Here is a 22610-nt window from a genome sequence, read left to right as displayed (position 1 = left end):
TCACATGTCATAGACTGAGTACTGGTAATGACTAGTAGTCACATGTCATAGACTGAGTACTGGTAATGACTAGTAGTCACATGTCATAGACTGAGTACTGGTAGTGACTAGTAGTCACATGTCATAGACTGAGTACTGGTAGTGACTAGTAGTCACATGTCATAGACTGAGTACTGGTAATGACTAGCAGTCACATGTCATAGACTGAGTACTGGTAGTGACTAGTAGTCACATGTCATAGACTGAGTACTGGTAATGACTAGTAGTCACATGTCATAGACTAAGTACTGGTAGTGACTAGTAGTCACATGTCATAGACTGAGTACTGGTAGTGACTAGTAGTCGCATGTCATAGACTGAGTACTGGTAGTGACTAGTAGTCACATGTCATAGACTGAGTACTGGTAATGACTAGTAGTCACATGTCATAGACTGAGTACTGGTAGTGACTAGTAGTCACATGTCATAGACTGAGTACTGGTAATGACTAGTAGTCACATGTCATAGACTGAGTACTGGTAGTGACTAGTAGTCACATGTCATAGACTGAGTACTGGTAGTGACTAGTAGTCACATGTCATAGACTAAGTACTGGTAGTGACTAGTAGTCACGTGTCATAGACTGAGTACTGGTAGTGACTAGTAGTCACATGTCATAGACTGAGTACTGGTAGTGACTAGTAGTCACATGTCATAGACTGAGTACTGGTAGTGACTAGTAGTCACGTGTCATAGACTGAGTACTGGTAGTGACTAGTAGTCACGTGTCATAGACTGAGTACTGGTAGTGACTAGTAGTCACATGTCATAGACTGAGTACTGGTAATGACTAGTAGTCACATGTCATAGACTGAGTACTGGTAGTGACTAGTAGTCACATGTCATAGACTGAGTACTGGTAGTGACTAGTAGTCACGTGTCATAGACTGAGTACTGGTAATGACTAGTAGTCACATGTCATAGACTGAGTACTGGTAGTGACTAGTAGTCACATGTCATAGACTGAGTACTGGTAGTGACTAGTAGTCACGTGTCATAGACTGAGTACTGGTAGTGACTAGTAGTCACGTGTCATAGACTGAGTACTGGTAGTGACTAGTAGTCACATGTCATAGACTAAGTACTGGTAATGACTAGTAGTCACATGTCATAGACTGAGTACTGGTAGTGACTAGTAGTCACATGTCATAGACTGAGTACTGGTAGTGACTAGTAGTCACGTGTCATAGACTGAGTACTGGTAGTGACTAGTAGTCACATGTCATAGACTGAGTACTGGTAGTGACTAGTAGTCACATGTCATAGACTGAGTACTGGTAGTGACTAGTAGTCACATGTCATAGACTGAGTACTGGTAGTGACTAGTAGTCACATGTCATAGACTGAGTACTGGTAGTGACTAGTAGTCACATGTCATAGACTGAGTACTGGTAGTGACTAGTAGTCACATGTCATAGACTGAGTACTGGTAGTGACTAGTAGTCACATGTCATAGACTGAGTACTGGTAGTGACTAGTAGTCACATGTCATAGACTGAGTACTGGTAGTGACTAGTAGTCACATGTCATAGACTGAGTACTGGTAATGACTAGTAGTCACATGTCATAGACTGAGTACTGGTAATGACTAGTAGTCACATGTCATAGACTGAGTACTGGTAGTGACTAGTAGTCACATGTCATAGACTGAGTACTGGTAATGACTAGTAGTCACATGTCATAGACTGAGTACTGGTAATGACTAGTAGTCACATGTCATAGACTGAGTACTGGTAATGACTAGTAGTCACATGTCATAGACTGAGTACTGGTAATGACTAGTAGTCACATGTCATAGACTGAGTACTGGTAATGACTAGTAGTCACATGTCATAGACTGAGTACTGGTAGTGACTAGTAGTCACATGTCATAGACTGAGTACTGGTAGTGACTAGTAGTCACATGTCATAGACTGAGTACTGGTAATGACTAGTAGTCACATGTCATAGACTGAGTACTGGTAGTGACTAGTAGTCACATGTCATAGACTAAGTACTGGTAATGACTAGTAGTCACATGTCATAGACTGAGTACTGGTAGTGACTAGTAGTCACATGTCATAGACTGAGTACTGGTAGTTATATATACCTTGTTGACCTAATGCACTGATCTAACCAAAGGGAGGTCTGGCCTTCACTGTGCCAGGAGTTAATTAATTCTTAGCTTTCATACTAAATTACTGTGATGGTAGTAGATACCATTAAAATAATCAATGTGATGATAGTAGATGCCATTAAAATGATCAATGTGGTGGTAGTAGATGCCATTAAAATGATCAATGTGGTGGTAGTAGATGCCATTAAAATAATCAATGTGGTGGTGGTAGATGCCATTAAAATGACCAAATGTGGTGGTAGCAGATACCATTAAAATAATCAATGTGGTGATAGTAGATACCATTAAAATGATCAATGTGGTGGTAGTAGATGCCATTAAAATGATCAATGTGGTGGTAGTAGATACCATTAAAATGACCAAATGTGGTGGTAGTAGATGCCATTAAAATAATCAATGTGGTGGTAGTAGATACCATTAAAATGATCAATGTGGTGGTAGTAGATGCCATTAAAATGATCAATGTGGTGGTAGTAGATACCATTAAAATGATCAATGTGGTGGTAGTAGATACCATTAAAATGATCAATGTGGTGGTAGTAGATGCCATTAAAATAATCAATGTGGTGGTAGTAGATGCCATTAAAATGATCAATGTGGTGGTAGTAGATACCATTAAAATGATCAATGTGGTGGTAGTAGATGCCATTAAAATGACCAAATGTGGTGGTAGTAGATGCCATTAAAATAATCAATGTGGTGGTAGTAGATGCCATTAAAATGACCAAATGTGGTGGTAGCAGATACCATTAAAATGATCAATGTGGTGGTAGTAGATGCCATTAAAATGATCAAATGTGGTTGTAATATATGCCATTACAATTATCAATTAGGTTGGTAATGGTGGGATTGAATCATTACTAATGACTTCAGACTTTGGTCGCTTTTCAGTACTAACAGCATTTTTCATATGATGACAGTCTTGTTTTTGTGAGGAAAAATTGACCGAGGAATACTGTTTAGAAAATTGAAGTTGTGTGGATCACATTTTATGCTATAGATTTTGGCTGACACCCCTCCACCCCCACCCCCTGTTATTACTAAAGCCTCACTATAAATAAAATAATTGACGTCATTCAAAATGCAAGTCTTAAGGAGAAGTTGTACAAAATTTCACTTTTTCACTCCACTGTCAAAGACAGTCGGCAGAGAGGTATAGGGGTAGGTTGATGTATATTTTTTAGCAATAATTGAATCAAAACATGGATTGAGATGCTGAGATCATCTCAGTGTTGAAATACAGAGATGTCTTTTAGGATTCATATGACATTGAATATAATGCAGGATTTATATTGTTTTATTTATCTCATTACAACATTAACATTTTATTATCCTAAATCATACTTAAATCACCACTGGCATTCAACTAAATTTGCAAATGTCTAATATGTACATAAACAGCGAAGCTCTTTCAGTCGATATATCACTTGTTTTAAAACCTTGGTCAGTTTCACCAAACTTTACAAAATTATTCTGCAACATATTTACTTTTCAATAATGTTTTAAAAACAGGGAGTCACTTTTTTTAGCTCCGCTGTCAGTGAAAGCTGAAAGCGTAGCTTTAGGTATAGGTGGGTATAGAGTATAGAGGTATAGATGAATCATAGGTGTCCGTCAACTTTTTTATTTTCATCATCTTCTCCAAAAGTAACAGCAAGAATACTTCGATATTTGGTGTGCATGTTCCCTGGGGGGGGGGGGGGGGGGGGGCTATTCAGATTTGTTCATGCCAAGTTGATCTGTGCCATTTTCAATTTTTTATGATTTTTTTTTCAAAAATGATATTTTCATCATCTCCTCAAATACTACTTGTCAGATTGCTTTGATATCTGGTGTGTTGATGCACGGAGGGTAGCTTACTTAGATTTGTTAATTTCAAGTCAGCATATCTTCTTTTCTATTTTTTATGATTTTTTTTTGTAATTTAACAACAAAATTAATATGTTAATGACGCCATATTGGAAATCAGTCCACGAGACTTTAAGTAAACTGCCACTTTTCAAAAGAAACTATTGACGTCAAACAAGCAATGTAATATGTGCTTTAGTCATAATTCTACGCATTGTGTGCCCAAATGACAAGCGTTTGTTGAAACAGAGTTGTAAACTTCAAATCCAAATTCTGCACCCCTTCTACATAATCAGCCAGTCCGCAACATCCTCATTTGCATACATCTATCCTTCAGATTGCGACCATTACACTTTGAATGGCTGCTCACTGGCCCTATTTTTGGGTATTTTCAACTCACCGTAACTTTCACTAGAGTCCACCATTTTAGATACTGTAAACGCCTAAACCTCAACTGACATCTCTTCTTTTGTACCAGCAAAACAAATTTTGGAATTACATTTAGGAATACCGATTTCCCGACGAATTCGGGACGCATACTTGAGGCCCTGAAATATTTTTATGTGTTTTTAATAACTATGGCAAGTAAATATAGTAGGATCGTTGTGTAACGCTCCATTCAAGAATTTTTGGTAGAAAACGACTGATTTGACCCAGAAGCTGAAGCTGACCTCGTTTGACCGGGCGATTTTCCATAGCAAGTAGCAACAAGGGAGTTTGGTACTCACTAAAATCACACTTCAGACCCACTATAAAAGTTTGATGTTTTCAGATAACATGTAACTTGTGATTAATTCTATATTGTCGTGCAATTTGGCGTGACAGTGAACCAGAATGAAGACAACTCGCGTAAGGAAGGCATGCCAAGGCATGCGGTTGAAGTTATGCAAGAGCAGTCTCACTGCCGACTGTGAATCGACCAAACTTTGTTTATTGGCCGACAGTTTACATGTAAAGTTAAACGACATGAACGTGTCTTGCCATTTCCAAAATGCAAATATTTGGCAAGTAAAAATAATTAAATATTTACAACTTTAATTTGGCTTCAGACTTTGCATTATGTTTTTGTATCTTTCCCCGTTTTACATGTAAATCCGAAAAGGTTCTCTCTGGTCATGTGAGTGGTTAGCCCTGCTTACATACGACAGGCGGTGCACGAGTCTATATTGCTGACTTGACTCTAAACAAATAGTAGGGACAATTGTCAGAATCGAGTCCTGGATTACTCCGTATGCAAGCACGACTAGTCGGTGATCATACTGGGACTGCTTTGAGTATGAGCGAGGTGAGGCATGTTGAGGTATTTTATTGAGAATTATAAATATTGCGAAATGTCAAGTACAAGGTGTAAATACAATGGAATGATGAAAAAAAATTGGCCGAGTCTGCCGGTCACAAGAAACTCCGTAAATTAAAATATCAGACGATGTTATGTCTACTACAACTAGTACAAGTTGAATGTTGTTGACTTGGTAAATTTGTTAGAAAATTGAAATTCGAATTGCCTCAAAATTATTTTAGATCCCTAGTTTATTTCATTCATCATTAAAATTTTCCAGGGTTAAAGCTGTAAGACACTGGAATTATTTATAGCCAACCTCAAAATCCTCTTTTTTTCTTTTTCTTGTGTGCATTTCCCAGTCATTATTTTTCTGAGATTTTGTGTAATTTTTTGTAGATTTTTTTTATAAAATGGTGACTATGGTATAAAAGTACAATAAATTACCAACTTTCTGTGTAAAATGTGTTTTATAGTGAGACATATGAAACCACTAACCACTTTATTACATCGCTAGAACAAAACTGCATAGTGAAGAGCTGAAGAACTGAACCACTTCTACATGTCACCAAAATAAAAAATTAAATTAAAAAGAACAGCGGAGCTATTCTGACCAATAGGTCGCTTGTTTTTGCATGGTAACAATTTTTGTATAGACAAACTCATAAAAATATAATAAGGAGAATGAAATATGTTGAACCTTGATTAATATCAATGTATTTTTCAAATGAAGTTGATAGAAGAATTTATCATATAAGTTATTTTTGTGAAGGTTGTCATGGCAACACAAATTAACATCTAGATTTGAAAGAGCACAGGCAAAGGAAAACATAGCATCTGAATGTCTACTGAATCTTATTTATAGAGTCTTGTAAATTTTATGAAGTTTTGCAGTTTAAAGGCTTGCAACAGAATTTGAATGTGTAAAGAAATTGATAGGTCTCCACGCTCATTTTCAAATTACAACAAAAAAAATATGTTGGAAGACAGGCCAAGTTAAAAACAAACCTTCAAGTCAAAAAAGTAAAGAGTGTTTTAATATATCACCATCTTTTGTGTACAGACCTAAAACAAGACATACCAGATAAGAATTGTTTTGAAATTTGTGAAATATGGCATGATAAAGATGACTTCTTTTCTGCCAATTTCAAGTCTGGATGCCAGCGTGGTCTCTAAACCGAAAGATTCAATTTTGTAATTTCCAATGAAAAGAGCACATTCTATTTTCAAGTTCATATCTTGTGTTCAAAATTATATATTCCACCAGTGCACACTTTGTTTAATCTGAAAGTTGGCATGAATGTTCTCAGATATGTTAAATAATTCTTATACTAATGTTGCCCTGTTCAGCAGTCTGTCAAATCTACTAACCTATCTAACCCTGTCATCTGTCTTCTTGCTACTGTCACTGCTGCATTGCGTCATCATCCTCATCATCATCAAAGGCTGGCTTTTTCAAGCGGCATCACCAAAGTGAAATGGACCTTCATCCAAAGAGAGAGAAGTACTGGATCAGCATGCCAAATGCACACTTGGCTAACACAGCTTCATTATAGTAGATAGTTACAAGGTTGTCAAACTCTTCATTTATTGAATCAGCCAGTCATTTACTCACATCATGAGATTCTAAACAAAAGAATACATTGTCATAGCATAGAGGGTGCTGTCATATACTTGCATCATGAGATGCTAATCAGAACCCCCCCCCCCCCCCAAATAACAGATGTTAGCATCTTAGAGGGCACTGTCATTCTTGTACTTACCACAGTCAGAGGTTATTGTTGGGAATTACAAGGCAATCATCCTCCTCCTACGTGTAACTCTGCACGTTATTACCGTGTTGTTTGATTTGTCCTATTAAATGAAACTTTGCTAAAAGTTTGTTTTTCCTTACAGCTTGTTACTCACTAAAATAATACTGAGGGCATACACTTGGCTTTTAGTACCAAAAGAAGCTCAGTTGAATTGAAAGGCTTTATTTGTATTGGTACAAACCTAATCCCTTCACTAAATAGTACAGCATCACTTTGTTTGACAAATTATTCAGATATACATAAACCATGAGAGGTAAATGACTGGCTTTCTAACATACATGTACTGTCCATCCATTACCCATTTTTACCAGGTATTCTGTTGAATGCTTCCCATTATATATGATGACTGTTAAGTTAATGTTGAAAACATTCTTCTCCCCTTCAAGCTCAGTATGTTTTCAGAGTTGCATGTACTACAATTAAGTATATATATATATATATATATATATATATATATATATATATATATATATATATATATATATATATATATAGTTTTGGTAGTACTGGAACTCTTTCTTGGGTGTAACTCGGAGTTTCACGCATATTGCGATCATCAGACATCTGATGATCGCAATATGCGTGAAACTCCGAGTTACACCCAAGAAAGAGTTCCAGTACTACCAAAACTATTACGCTCTGCCACTGCGGTATAGAGCACTGTCTTATAGCAGATTGATACTCACCGAGTTATATATATATATATATATATATATATATATATATATATATATATATATATATATATATATATATATATATATATATATATATATATATATATATATATATATATATATATATATATATATATATATATATATATATATATACCTATTGCGCTCTGCCACTGCGGTATAGAGCACTGTCTTAGCAGATTGATATTCACCGAGTTATATATATATATATATATATATATATATATTCCTAAATTTTGGTGGACATGTTAGTGGAGAGCTTTGTAATTGAATTTTTGTAGTGTGTGGTTTGTATTGTTTATCTGTGGATAAGTTACAGTATGATAATGGGAGCTCAAACAAATACAGACACAGACCAATTGTTATTGCCCCATGTTGATATATGCCATAAACACACCTCAATGTATCTTGATTACAGGGTGATAATGATTATATCCCTATAATCAAGGCACTCTATCACCCATTTCTATAATCTATAGCTATCTACATGGTAACCATATTGAACAACAACAATAGTTTTAGTTGTGTCTATCTTAGTTTGCCAATAGCATGTTTTCCCAAACGAATAAGCATGGTTGTAGTCACCTTTAGTCCAGATGTGGGGGGTTCTCTTAGTCTGGATGTAGGAGTTCTCTTAGTCCAGATGTAGGGGTTCTCTTAGCCTAGATGTAGGGATACTCTTAGTCTAGATGTAGGGGTTCTCTTAGTCTAGATGTAGGGGTTCTCTTAGTCTGGATGTAGGGCTTCTCTTAGTCTGGATGTAGGGCTTCTCTTAGTCTGGATGTAGGGCTTCTCTTAGTCTGGATGTAGGGCTTCTCTTAGTCTGGATGTAGGGGTTATCTTAGTCTCGATGTAGGAGTTCTGTTACTCCGGATGTAGAGGTTTTCGTAATCTGGATGTAGGAGTATTCTTAGCCTGGATAGAGGGGTACTCTTAGTCTGGATGTAGGGGTTATCTTAGTCTAGATGTAGGGGGTACTCATAGTCTGGATGTAGGGGGTACGCTTAGTCTGGATGTAAGGGTTATCTTAGTCTAGATGTAGGGGGTACTCTTAGTCTGGATGTAAGGGGTACTCTTAGTCTGGATGTAGGGGGTACTCTCAGTCTGGATGTAGGGGGTACTCTCAGTCTGAATGTAAGGGGTACTCTTAGTCTGGATGTAGGGGGTACTCTCAGTCTGGATGTAAGGGTTATCTTAGTCTGGATGTAGGGGGTACGCTTAGTCTGGATGTAAGGGTTATCTTAGTCTGGATGTAGGGGGTACTCTCAGTCTGGATGTAGGGGTTATCTTAGTCTGGATGTAGGGGGTACTCTCAGTCTGGATGTAGGGGGTACTCTCAGTCTGGATGTAGGGGTTCTCTTAGTCTGGATGTAGGGGGTACTCTTAGACTAGATGTAGGGGTTATCTTAGTCTGGATGTAGGGGTTATCTTAGTCTGGATGTAGGGGTTATCTTAGTCTAGATGTAGGGGGTACTCATAGTCTGGATGTAGGGGGTACTCTTAGTCTGGATGTAGGGGGTACTCATAGTCTGGATGTAGGGGGTACTCTTAGTCTGGATGTAGGGGGTACTCATAGTCTAGATGTAGGGGGTACTCATAGTCTGGATGTAGGGGGTACTCTTAGTCTGGATGTAAGGGGTACTCGCAGTCTGGATGTAGGGGGTACTCATAGTCTGGATGTAGGGGTACTCTTAGTCTGGATGTAGGGGGTACTCATAGTCTAGATGTAGGGGGTACTCATAGTCTGGATGTAGGGGGTACTCTTAGTCTGGATGTAAGGGGTACTCGCAGTCTGGATGTAAGGGGTACTCTTAGTAGGAGGGAAACTACTTTAAAACTGCAATGTTCTAGTGTTTATGTTCTGCATGTATTTCTTCGCACATACTTGTAGCAGTCACTGTTGATGGATGTAATTCGGTTGACTGTTTATATATTAGATAGTCTTTATGAATTATGTTGTAGTTATGAACTCATGAATTGAACAAGTGATCATTGTTGATAGATGTTAATGGTACTCATCAGTACATTTATATTATTACATAACAAAAACAAATAGAAAGATGAAACATAATATCTACAAATGTAAAGTGCATTGTAAAATTTGAGATAGAGACAACAACAGGAGGCATATCACAAAAACTTCATCACATTGTTTGCAGTCATTATCCACATGTTACACAAGATTGTTGGGATTTGGGAAATGAGAACTGAACTGGAATGTAATTTATTCAAACCAATTAGCTTGCAATACATTAAGTAGTCAGCAAAATATGTGTACAAGAGCTAAGTCACTTCCATGGAATTACATCATGGAAAGTCCAAAAGTTAAAATTAAGTGAAGTGATGAAGAGAATATCATTGATTACTGTTGTATAAAGTACAGGACCCAACGATTGAGACCCTCATTTCCTGAATAGAGCCTCCAGTATCAAAACTTAAACTGTATAATCTTTTGTTTTACTCATAATTGGACTATTTGCTTCTTTATGGGTTTATATGTTTAGTACAACTGAACTGATAGGGTTCGGTAGAGCTATAGGCATGGTACGGTGTGTGTGTCTATCTGTATGTATGTATGTCTGTCTGTCTGTGTGTGTGTGTGTGTGTGTGTGTGTGTGTGTGTGTGTGTGTGTGTGTACTACTTAAACTCAAAAACCTCCAGACCGATTGCCTTGGTATTTGGTGGGGAGATTACTTTTGGTGTCTAGCTTGGAAATTTGTTCAAAGCAAAATGATTGCATCACAGGTATGTGATTTGGGTCAAAAATTTCATTTTTGGTAAAAATTAACAAGTTAAATTCAAAAACTACTGGGCAGATTGGTCTGAAATTTGGTTGGAATATCTTGGAGGTGTGTAAATTAAGATTTGTTCATGACGTGATTCCATCAGTAATATGCAAATTAGAGCTAAAAATGTGTCTTTATGGTCAAAAATCTTTAATTCTGAAATGCCTGAGCAGATTTGGCTGAAACTTGATGAGGATGTATCTGGGGGTATATAGATGAAGAAATATTATGCATATCATTATCTCATCAGTGATGTGCAAATTAGGTGTAAAAATGTGAATTTTGGTAAAAAACTTATATCTCAAAAAGTATTTGGTCAGTGAGACTAAAACTTGGTGAGATGTTTCAAGAAGTGTTATTCTGCAGATTTTCTTCAAAACATTTGACACAATTGGCCCTAGCAACAACCAAATGCCAGTATATTTTGCTTAAAGTTGTAAAATTGTTTAAAATTGCCATTTTTTCAATATTTTGAAATCAAATTTTGCCGTTAGTATCATATTCTGTGCACTAAGTTACATTGATTCTGCATTGACTTGGTTGATATTGATTGCTGGTAAAATTGTAATTTTTAAAAAATGTAAAAATATTTTTTGTGTACGTACACAAATGTTATAGTCGAAAGATGTGTACTTGACGCGTGACGTATCATTCGTACATGCGCACAATATTGTTGCTAATAGACAATATGGCGTCGAACATGATCAACGGTAATGTGGAACTGCTCCATTCCGCTAGTAAAAACAAGTGGTATTTGCCTAAACACGTCTATATTATCGACATTTTACTGTATTCTGATAAAAAATACTCCACGGCATATCTCGAGAACCTTGTCCCTGTGAACACTAGCCCCATCACGTCACGACGACTAACGCGACCCAGCCATGCATTATCATTGAACAATGTATCACGTCGTCATGTTTCATTGCATTTGAATAAATACCATCACCAGTCACACATTGAGCAGTTTATACAGTCACCTGAAGAGGTAAATTTTTGTGGGATCGTCTGATGACATTGAAGTGAAGTAGGTTACATGGATGGGTAAAACTGATCACTCAATGTGACATTCACGCTCATCAGAACAAACATTACTGCCAAGATAGCCCTATTTGCAGACGGTGCAGCATGCAGGGTTCAACTCGTACGAAAGGACGACGAACACTGTATGCAAACGGGCCTACAGGTTTCTTCATCTGTAGTTCCAAATATCAATACTTATAAATGTTACAGACACAACCACCGTGACTTGTGATTCCTTTGTGGCTGTGGCAACGATTTCGACATGTACAATGTATTGTTTTCACTACCGGTGATTGACGATGTACGGTAACTTCTGTTGGTTTTATTTTCAATTCAGGGGCAAAAATCAATAGCTAGAAAGTAGCACGGAAGTAATAAAAAGTGACAATGTGACACTTCTGTACGTCATGTAAAATGAACTTGCCGATACAACCAGAAACGATATACAACAATTGCACAATAATTATAGCTTTCAACTTTCAAGGATAACAAACATAGCTCTACGTTTGCCTACGCTATGGAAGGCAGATACTTCGAACGTGTCAGCTATGATAGTGAAGTCGCGTCCCAAATTCTCGCGTTATCTCGTCTCTTAAATGACGTGGCAATTTGTGCGGTAATGGCGGGAGGTTCAAAACATTTTGTTTACGATCGAATTATTCTCTGAAGCCATACGTCGTTAGAAGGGTCAATTTGACTTGCATTCGTGGACGAGGCAATTGATTACATGGTAAAGGTTGGTTCTACACGATCTTTTACCGTATTTGAAATATTGAAAAAATGGCAATTTTAAACAATTTTACAACTTTAAATGACAACATCTAGTAGGCATGTGAGTAAACCTTCAAAAAATGTTTGCAAATATCCCTGGCAACCATGACCACGCCCATAGCAACAGCTAAACAGTGGTGTATTTCACAAAGATAACAACATGGATTCTTAGACAAGGGAAGAAACATTCAAAAAGTGTATGCAAATATGCCTAACAACAAGACCACACCCATGGCAACAGCCAAATGAGCACATATATTGCAAAGATAACTTCAGGGATTCATAGACAAGTGAATGAACATTCAAAAAATGTATGCAAATATGCCTAGCAACATGAAACTGTCCATAGCAACAGCCGAATGATCACATATATAGCAAAGATAACACCAGGGTTGGATAGGCAACTGGATAATCATTCAGCAAATGAACACCTATAACTACATGTAGCATGGATCAGCATGAGGGTAAACATTTTTAAAAACTGTACAGTTGTGCTACAATGCCATTGTCGCTATTTGGAAAATCTGTGCAGCTGTGCTACAATGCAATTGGCACTATTTTTTGTGAACAGAATGTAATGACTCTCTTTATCATTTCCAGTATTCACTAAAATGCTATACAGCCCAAATCATTTGTACAATTCATTTTAAGACTGTCCTGATTGTACAATTCTTAGATTCAGTTTTAATAAGTGTCCTCATTGTGTGTCTTCATATTCTTTTTTCATTTTTCCTACAGTGCGGATTCTTCAAACGGAAACGAGTGGGAGAGAACAAAGCCAGTTTTCGAGGCACATCAAGGCATTCCAGAAATGGTAGCATGGACAAGAGATCTTATAAATATGAAACAGCTTATCAAGAGGAACGTTACAATTAAGGAGATGTTTAACAGTTTAAGAGGGTTGGGTCACAACTGTCTTATTTTTATAAAAAATAGCTAACAAAAGTACTAAAATTGTCAGGGTTTGGGAAAATTGAATTTTACGCTTTGCAGAATTACTACATATTCAAAGCTAACGGGGATAAGTTATAACAGAGGTGAACTTTTGAAGTGAATTCTTAACCCTAAGTATATGTAATTTCTGTAAAGTATAATTGTGCACCAGTTCATCATTAAAAGTGGTTACCTATCAAGACTTGTTGTTTACATATAATATAGGCCATGTTATGTTTCTTCTTTACTGTAGAATTAATTTTTTCTATTGTATAAATTATTTGTCTTTTATTGATGGGGTTTCTATGATAGTGTATGTACTAGTATTCTGTATTCTGGCCTATTCTATGTGTATTGTGCCTTGGACTTAGACAGGTCAGTTTACAGTGTCTGACTTCTTTAGTGTCGTTGACCAGTCACTTTTTATATTGACTCTTCTCTAAAGAGGGGTTTAGTATAGGGAGTCATTCATAAAATGATAATGAACACATTGTGATACATTTTGTTTTAAACTATTCCTATCTTGTTACCTTAAGGATGCATGCTTACAGTATGTACTACTATGAACATTTTGTGGTCAAATATCTTAACATGTTCATGCTATAGAAGTTACAGTGTAACTGAAAATTTGTGATTACTGCTCCATACATGCTTAAAGCCACAGTAGTAACAACTACATGTTTTTTCCAGTGACCAAAATTCAATAGATTTATTTTTCAGACATGCTTGACAAGTGTCCAGCTTTACTGCATATAGTGCTAGTGGGTGGCGAGGCTTTCAGAACGAGGCTTTTATGTACCAACAAGCATTTGTATGCAATACAGTGTGTTTAATAGTAAAACACATTCCCACTGATTATCAAGATTAAAAATCTACTCTGACGTATTGGCATTGGCCTAAAATTATCATAACAGTAAACTCACAGTGGTGTTAAGCTTCTCAGGTTCAGAGTTGGACCACAGTGTAATAAAAAAATTCTTTGACTTTACAAAACCTATCAAAATAGCCAGCTACTGTGGCTTTAAGCAAGTAAAAAAAGTGTGAAGACCTTCCATAATGCTATGGTATCCCTGATTCCTTGGAAGGCACTTGATATAAATATGTAAGTTATAAGTCAAGCAATATCTGTAGTGTGTAATGTGTACTTTTATCATCTTGAGCTAGATACTATTATGAGATTTATTCGAAAGTGGGTTGATGGGAGACTTATGGATTCAATGTTTTGTAATTACAATAGTGGTTGAAGATGAAAGCCAAGCTATTATATATTTTTAGTCCAATATTCAAAATAATATAGTGACAGTAGGAATGCTGATAAAACTTGATAATTTATATTGTCTTTTGTATTTGGGTGAATACCCTCTTGTGAGTGACTAGTATAAAAAGAATCTCAGACAGTAAAGTGACTTGACTGCATCAATAGTCATACTTTGCCTCACAAGTTGATGTACACACATTTCTCATTTGTAGAATCTCATGAATAATTATCACCGATGGTCACTGATTGGTTTATAGACTGCTACACTATCACAGTGTTAAGGCACCCAAACACAACCATTGTGTACATATTGATGTGATCCATTCATGTTTTGATATTTTTTATCTTTTAAATATGAATGTCACTTTTTGATTGGCGTAGAACCTACAACACGTAAATGACTTGATTGGTGTAGAACCTACAACACGTAAATGACTTGATTGGCGTAGAAACTACAACACGTAAATGACTTGATTGGCGTAGAACCTACAACACGTAAATGACTTGATTGGTGTAGAACCTGCAACACGTAAATGACTTGTATATCCAATCATAAAGTCTGACAGAACTGCTGTCTTTTTGTTTTGATAGTATTAGTAATTATATTCTAAAGACACATTTATAGCATTGGCAGATGTACTCAATTGTCCAGTTAGGATGTTTGGCAAAGTTTGTATTTTAGCATTTAACTTATCAAATGATTTAGGTTACAGGATATTGAAACACAAAAACAAATGTGACTTACAAAATCATGTCCTTTAAATTTCACCTAAACATATTTTAAAGTGTGAGCTTTACCTATGTAGTTATTGTACTCCGTAGTGAGTACCATTGTGAATTTTAAATTGCCAAGCAAGATTAAACAAGTACAGTTGGGTATTTTGTAAAGTTAAAGTAGTTTTAGTTTGCCATGTATATAAAGTGAAACTTTTTGTAGTAACCACTATGGACTAATTGTAGAGCTAGGTTTAGAGACATGACTTCAAGTAACAAGTGCATGGGATTATATTTTAACTGTAGAGATTGTGATTGTAAAGTCTGTGAAGTATATTTGAGCACATTTACTCAATCTTTTAAATTGTTAACTGACTTACAGCTAAAACTGCACTTCCAAGATTTATGAATGAAGGATAAGACAACAAAAGTCTTCCCATACTGCAAACTTTTTTAGGAGGTCTTTGATAATAGTTTTTTTATTTACGATAGCAGACTTATACGAAAAAATAATATTAGCATGATTTTTATATGAAGACTTGCTGCATGGGATTTTAATGTACTTTGTGGTAATAATTATAATAAAACTAATAATTACTTTATTTGTCATGAAAAACATGAAATTTCTTTTGCATTGACAGGAACTACATAGCCACAAAGATTACATTTACTTCAATAATAAATCCATGATTACAATACATACATATAAATACATATAACAGTGATTACGTGGGATTAATGAGTTGAATTGATCTTGTTGCGAAACTAAACTTAAACCTGTTTGTACGTTGAATCTGAGGCGATGGCCACTTAGGAGAATTCTATTAGGAAGTATGCAGACATTGTAATAGGATTTGACATGTTCCTGCTTAGAACACGCAATGTAATACAATTGTAGCTGTGTACACTCATTCATAATTAAATATATGCCAATATGGAATTCTCCAGTGTATAGATACAGACAGAAAACTAGCAGGGGTTCTCCCCAATCCAAAGGAGTACTGGTTATTCATTAATATTCATTAGTACATGTATTCATATTCCTATAGGTAAATCAGTATTTGAAGATGTAATTTCCAAGCTGGGATCACATGCATAATTTGCAGAAACAATAGCTTTAATAAGAAGTATACTGCTCAGGATACATTTTGTGGGTGTTAACTGGTACAGACCTCGCCCAAACACTTCAGAGCATGTGGAGAACCCTGTAACTAGGTTGCTGTTGTTATGGTTATAAGAGTAATGCTAGCTATGCAATCATGATTTTAGTACAAGAATAGTAAATATGATACAGGAATAATCACGTCCAGTTTGTTTGAATAGCCATACAACTCATGTAATTATGTGAAATTTCAAACTTAAAGAACATGCCATCATAGGACCAGATATTTAGATTTATTTAACCTGGCTTGGTTTGTTCTACTTTGCATTTAGAAAATTATACAAAGATGCATTTTTTTTAACAAAAGATAATTTTAAAGAAAATTGTAACGAATTGTTTCCAGCTGTAAACATAGATTTGAAAACAAAAATTAGAAAGGAGGTATTGAATATCAAAAAATGTTATTATGGAGTCTGAGTGTGGAGCTATAATTAGTCCCCGCCGGACGAAGTCCGGGACGGGGACTTATGGATTGGGTTCCGTCCATCCATCCGTCCGTCCACAGCCGTTTCTTGGAGATGCCTGGACCGATTTCTTTCAAACTTGGTACAGGGGCAACATACAATGGCATACATATGCACGTCAATTTGTTTCATGATATGATCCAATATGGCCGCCTAGCAGCCATTTTGTTTGCAAATTTTCCCTGTCTGAAGCCATAACTCAGACATGTTTGAACAGTTCTCATTCAAAGTTGGTATTAGGACAGTGTTCTATGACATACATGTGCATACCCATTTTCATCGTGATACGATCCAATATGGCTGCCTGGCAGCCATTTTGTTTGCCAATTTTCCATGTCCAAAGCCATAACTCAGACATGTTTGAACAGATCTCATTCAAAGTTGGTATTAGGACAGTGTTCTATGACATACATGTGCATATTCATTGTTGTCAAGATACGATCCAATATGGCCGCCTAGCAGCCATTTTGTTTGCAAATTTTCCCAGTCTAAAGCCATAACTCAGACATGTTTGAACAGATCTCATTCAGAGTTGATATTAGGACAGTGTTCTATAACATACATGTGCATATCCATTTTCATCGTGATACGATCCAATATGGCTGCCTGGCAGCCATTTTGTTTGCGAATTTTCTATGTCCAAAGCCTTAACTCAGACATGCTTGAACAGATCTCATTCAAAGTTGGTGTTAGGACAGTGTTCTATGACATACATGTGCATATCCATTTTCGTCGTGATACAATCCGATATGGCTACCTGGCAGCCATTTTGTTGACGCAGTTTTCATGTCCAAAGCCATAACTCAGACATGCTTGAACAGGTCCCCCCCCCCCCCCATACCCGACCTATTCTTTATTGTTGAATGGTTTGATTCACGTCATCTTGAGGAGTAGGCATGTCCCATGTCCAATGAGGAGACACAACATGAGTAGGCATTTTCCATGTCCAACGAGCAGACACAACATATCTAAGTCTGTTTGATTTAGGTTCACAAGTGTTGTTGCATATCAGAGTAGTGATATCAAGAAAATGACAACATAACCTGCCAGTTCCTTAAAACCCAATCATAGCGGGGACTATGTCATTCTCAATGACTTGTTGGTAACTGGTGGAATTCAGCACAGTATGAATTCCTCTCTGTGCATTTATAGTGAAGTTCGTACATGGTCAGTCCAGTGTGATAATTTCAACTACATTTGTAAAAACACTGTTATGTTGTTATGTGTCAAATGTAACATTTCTTCCATATTCTTCCATGTTTCACACATTTTCTCAGGTTATTAGCACAACTCAACTGATAAGGTTCAGTAGTGCTATAGGCATGGCAAAGTGTCTGGCTGGCTATCTGTGTGTATGTGTAAACAACTTAAAGTCAAACACTGCTGAACCATGATATTTGGTGGGTATATAACCTTGGGTGTCTACTTAGGAAATTGTTCAAATCATAATTATCTTACCTGGCTAGCGTGTGTGATTTGGTCAAAAAATGTAAATTTTGGTCAAAAAACTTAAACTCAAAAAATACTGGGCAGATGGGTCTGAGATTTGGTGGGAACATTCTTAAGGATGTTTAGTAGATTAAGAAGTGTTCACAACATGCTGATCCTATCAGTGATATGCAAATTAGGGCTAAAATGTGTCTTTTTGCCAAATTTTGGTCAAAAATCTTTAATTCCAAAACTACCAAGCAGATTGGGCTGAAATTTAATGGGGATGCATCTGGAGGTGTATAGATGAAGAATATTAAGCATATAATGATCTCATCAGTAATATGCAAATTAGGTGTAAAAATATGAATTTTGGTAAAAACTTATATCTCAAAAAATACTTGGTCAATGAGATTGAAACTTGGTGAGATGTTTCTAGAAGTGTTATTCTGCAGATTTCCTTTAAAATATTTTGACATTGGCCCTCGCAACCATGACCATGCCCTTAGCAACAACCAAATGGCAGTATATTTTATCAAATAACAATATCATCTGATAGGCAAGTGAGTAAACATTCAAAAAATGTATGCAAATATCACCAGCAACCATGACCATGCCCATAGCAACAGCCAAATGGTGGTATTTTTCACAAAGATGACAGGGATTAATAGACAAATGAATAAACATTTTAATATGTATGCAAATATACCTAGCAACAATACCCTGCCCATAGCAACAGCCGTATATTGCAAAGATAACATGAAGGATTAAAAGAAAAGTGAACGGACGTTCAAAAAATGTATGCAAATATATGTAGCAACATGACCACACCCATAGCAACAGCCAAATGATTGCGTATATTGCAAAGATAACAACACGGTTGGATAGGCAACAGGATAGTCATTCAGCAATGAACACCTATACTTACAGTTGTGCTACAATGCCATTGGTGCTATTTTTATGGGTTGTAAGATTTGCAAAAAAAGAGTATACCAATAGTGAAGAAATGCTTGATATTATTTTTATCACATCCAGCTTCCTTCATAAATGTTTGTCACCTATGTTAACATTTTATTTGAGGAAATTTCATATGATATTTGGTAAGAAGCATTTCTAAAGCACGGTTCTGTGTCAGTAGATATTGAAAATGCCAAACAAACAATATCCCCTACCACAAACCTATTATGCTCTGAATATTTCTTTATACCTGTTTTAAAAAATGAGATGTAATCATTACAAATTGTTGTAGATTGTTTTTGATGGTGCTCTGTAAAAAACACAAACTTTAAGTTAAGTTTTGTGTTAAGTAACCATATGCAGATTGTGTACATTTGGGAAGAAAACTTTTTATTTACTAATTATTAATTGTTCTTTATTGCCAAAACATATTAATGTTCTATACAGTAGTGTTTACCTTTGCAATCACATGCTTTTGTGCCAGACTTGCCACAGCTCTGTCCATGTATGTGTCTGTAATACGTCATTTCTCAGACAGCAATATCCAGTTTCTTTCAAATCTTACACAAACGTGACATGTCATATGGTACATATGCATATCATTTTGTTTCATGACATATGCAAACATAACTGAATGACAGCCACATTTGTTGTTAAAAGTCAATATTTATGACGTAACTTAAAATTTGTATAACTAGAGACTCCATTCAAGTGTCTATCCCTATTATCTATTAGCTGCAAGATTTCTTTTGAGACATTGATCTTTAACCTTGACCTTCAAGGTCAGTTATCAAAATCAAGCTAATTCTTCAAGCTAAATCACACACTTTGTAGTAATTGTTGTAAATCATGTCTACAGATAATATAGAGGAACATGAATATACACAAGGATTGGTGTTGTGCTCATATAACTTTTTAGCACAACTGAAGTGATAAGGTTCAGTAGTGCTATAGGCATGGTGAGATGTCTGTCTGTCTGTCTGTCTGTCTGTCTGTGTGTGTGTGTGTGTGTGTGTGTGTCTTAAACTCAAAAACCGCCAGACCGATAGCCTTGGTATTTGGTGGGGAGATTACTTTTGGTGTCTAGTTGGGAAATTGTTCAAAGCAAAATTCCAAAATTACTGTGCAAATTGGGTTTAATGGGAATGCATCTGGGGGTGTACAGATGAAAAATTATTAAGCATATAATGATTTCATCAGTGATATACAAATAAAGTGTAAAAATGTGAATTTTGGTCAAAAATTCATATCTCAAAGAGTATTTGGTCAATGAGACAGAAATTTGGTGAGATGTTTCTAGAAGTTATTCTACAGATTTTCTTCAAAAGATTTTGACACAAGTGGCCCTAGCAACTATGACCATGCCCTTAGCACCAACTGCAGTATATTTTGGTCAAATAATACCTGGTAGGCAAGTGATTAAACATTCAAAAAATGTATGCAAATATCCCTAGCAACCATGACCACGCCCATAGCAACAGCTAAACGGTGGTATATTTCACAAAGATAACAAAAGGGACTGTTAGCAAGTGAATAAACATTCAAAAAGTGTATGCAAATATACCTAGCAACGAGACCACACCCACAGCAACAGCCAAATGATCACGTATATTGCAAAGGTAACAGGGATTAATAGACAAATGAATAAACATTCTACAAATGTATACCAATATACCTAGCAACAAGACCATGCCCATGGCAACAGCCAAATAACCATGAGTATTGCAAAGATATCAGAGTTGGATAGGCAACTGGATAGTCATTCAGCAAATGAACACCTATACTAGCATTGATCAGCATGTGGGTAAACATTTTTAAAAACTGTATAGTTGTACTACAACACCACTGGTGCTATTGTTGGTCATAAGTCTGTAATTCCACATTTACTGAGATTTGGTGGGAACGTTCTTGGGGTGTCTTTAGTTTAGGAATTGTTCATTACATGATGATCCCATCAGTGATATGCAAATTAAGGCTAAAATGTGTCTTTTTTTGTTAAAAATCACAAAAGAACAAACGACAGTAACAGCCAAAAAGAAATTGCATTGTGTACACTACATCTGATTTAATCTGATTGCCAAACATCATAGGTGTAAACTTTCTTTTGAGATATTGATCTTTGACCTATACTTTGACCTTCAGGATAAACTATCAATATTCATATGTTTCCTCCATAAGAGAGACTTTTTAGTACAAGTTAACATGGGAGTGTGTCTTCTACAAAGACCTGTTTTGCCAGACTTAGGTGGCATAGCAACAAATGTTTTTTGCCAGACTTAGGTGGCATAGCAACAACTGTTTTTTTGCCAGACTTAGGTGGCATAGCAACAAATGTTTCTGTGACAGACTTGGGTGGCACCAACTGATTTGTATCAATGTAATACTGAAATACACAAAAAAAAAACCTTTCTTTTAAACTTGAATTTTTATACAACTGTGCTTATTGAAACTTGTCTGCATTACATTGTATTACATTCATACAAAATAAACGATTCTGTATAAAAGTTTTAACAATATAATTGTGTTGTCAGGTGGATATTTTTTGTGAGAATGTGTTTGAATTGGATAGAATAGATACAGAGACGTAGTGATAGAAATGCTGCTTGTTCATCCAAGATATTAACAATGGTGAATATGACAAATCTTTCAGATCAGCAAGACTTGTAGTAAAATGATAAACTGCATACGAGACTATATATGTGGTGTGAACTGGAACATAAACTTTATTTATTTATCAAAGCCATGAGTTCGGCCTGTGGCCAGAGCCAGCAATCGACTTCCCTAAATTTTACAAATCACTTTACAGGAAAACTTGGAATGTCTATTGTCTAAACATGACTATATGTAAATTGCGTGAATGACGCTTAGGTCCGTGAATTTGAAACAAAGGGATGCCTTGAGGACAATTGTTTTCCAGACAGGCTATGTTTTAAAATCCTAAACATATAGAGTCATGACATTCTTCCGTCTTATCTAAAATGTGATGCCCTAATCACTAAAGTCTCTTATTCTCAGGAAAAATGATAGCAATACCTATTGAAACAAGATGTCCTAAATTTATAAAAGCACGTCTAAATTATTGTCTTGACACCCATAACATTCTCCCCTCTTTTATGAGAATTAAAAGTAAAACATAGATACAATTCTGTCATATGCAAAACATTTGATATCGTAGCACATAGCATATACTCATGGACGACTATAATAGAATTTTCAGACACAATAGTACAAAACAGCTAGACGTTGAGTACAAGACATTTGTATATCGATAAGACTACATAGCTCGTCAACAATCAACTTTAATAAAAGATTGCTCTGT

General features: G+C 36.0%; 1 protein-coding gene across 1 annotated transcript in view; it reads left to right on the top strand.

The window, feature by feature from the left end:
• LOC144434676 (integrin alpha-6-like) overlaps window positions 1-21784 on the top strand; it is a 207381-nt gene extending 185597 nt beyond the window's left edge. Inside the window, exon 25 of the mRNA XM_078123182.1 lies at window positions 13114-21784. Within this exon, the coding sequence (XP_077979308.1) occupies window positions 13114-13251 (138 nt within the window). The 3' untranslated portion in view covers window positions 13252-21784. The remainder of the gene's footprint in view (window positions 1-13113) is intronic.
• The last annotated feature ends 826 nt before the right edge of the window (window positions 21785-22610 follow it).

Source organism: Glandiceps talaboti, chromosome 4 (assembly GCF_964340395.1).
Source record: "Glandiceps talaboti chromosome 4, keGlaTala1.1, whole genome shotgun sequence".
In the NCBI taxonomy this organism is placed as follows: domain Eukaryota; kingdom Metazoa; phylum Hemichordata; class Enteropneusta; family Spengelidae; genus Glandiceps; species Glandiceps talaboti.
The sequence above is the reverse complement of the archived record's forward strand: the minus strand, read 5'-3'. Positions and strand labels throughout refer to the sequence as shown.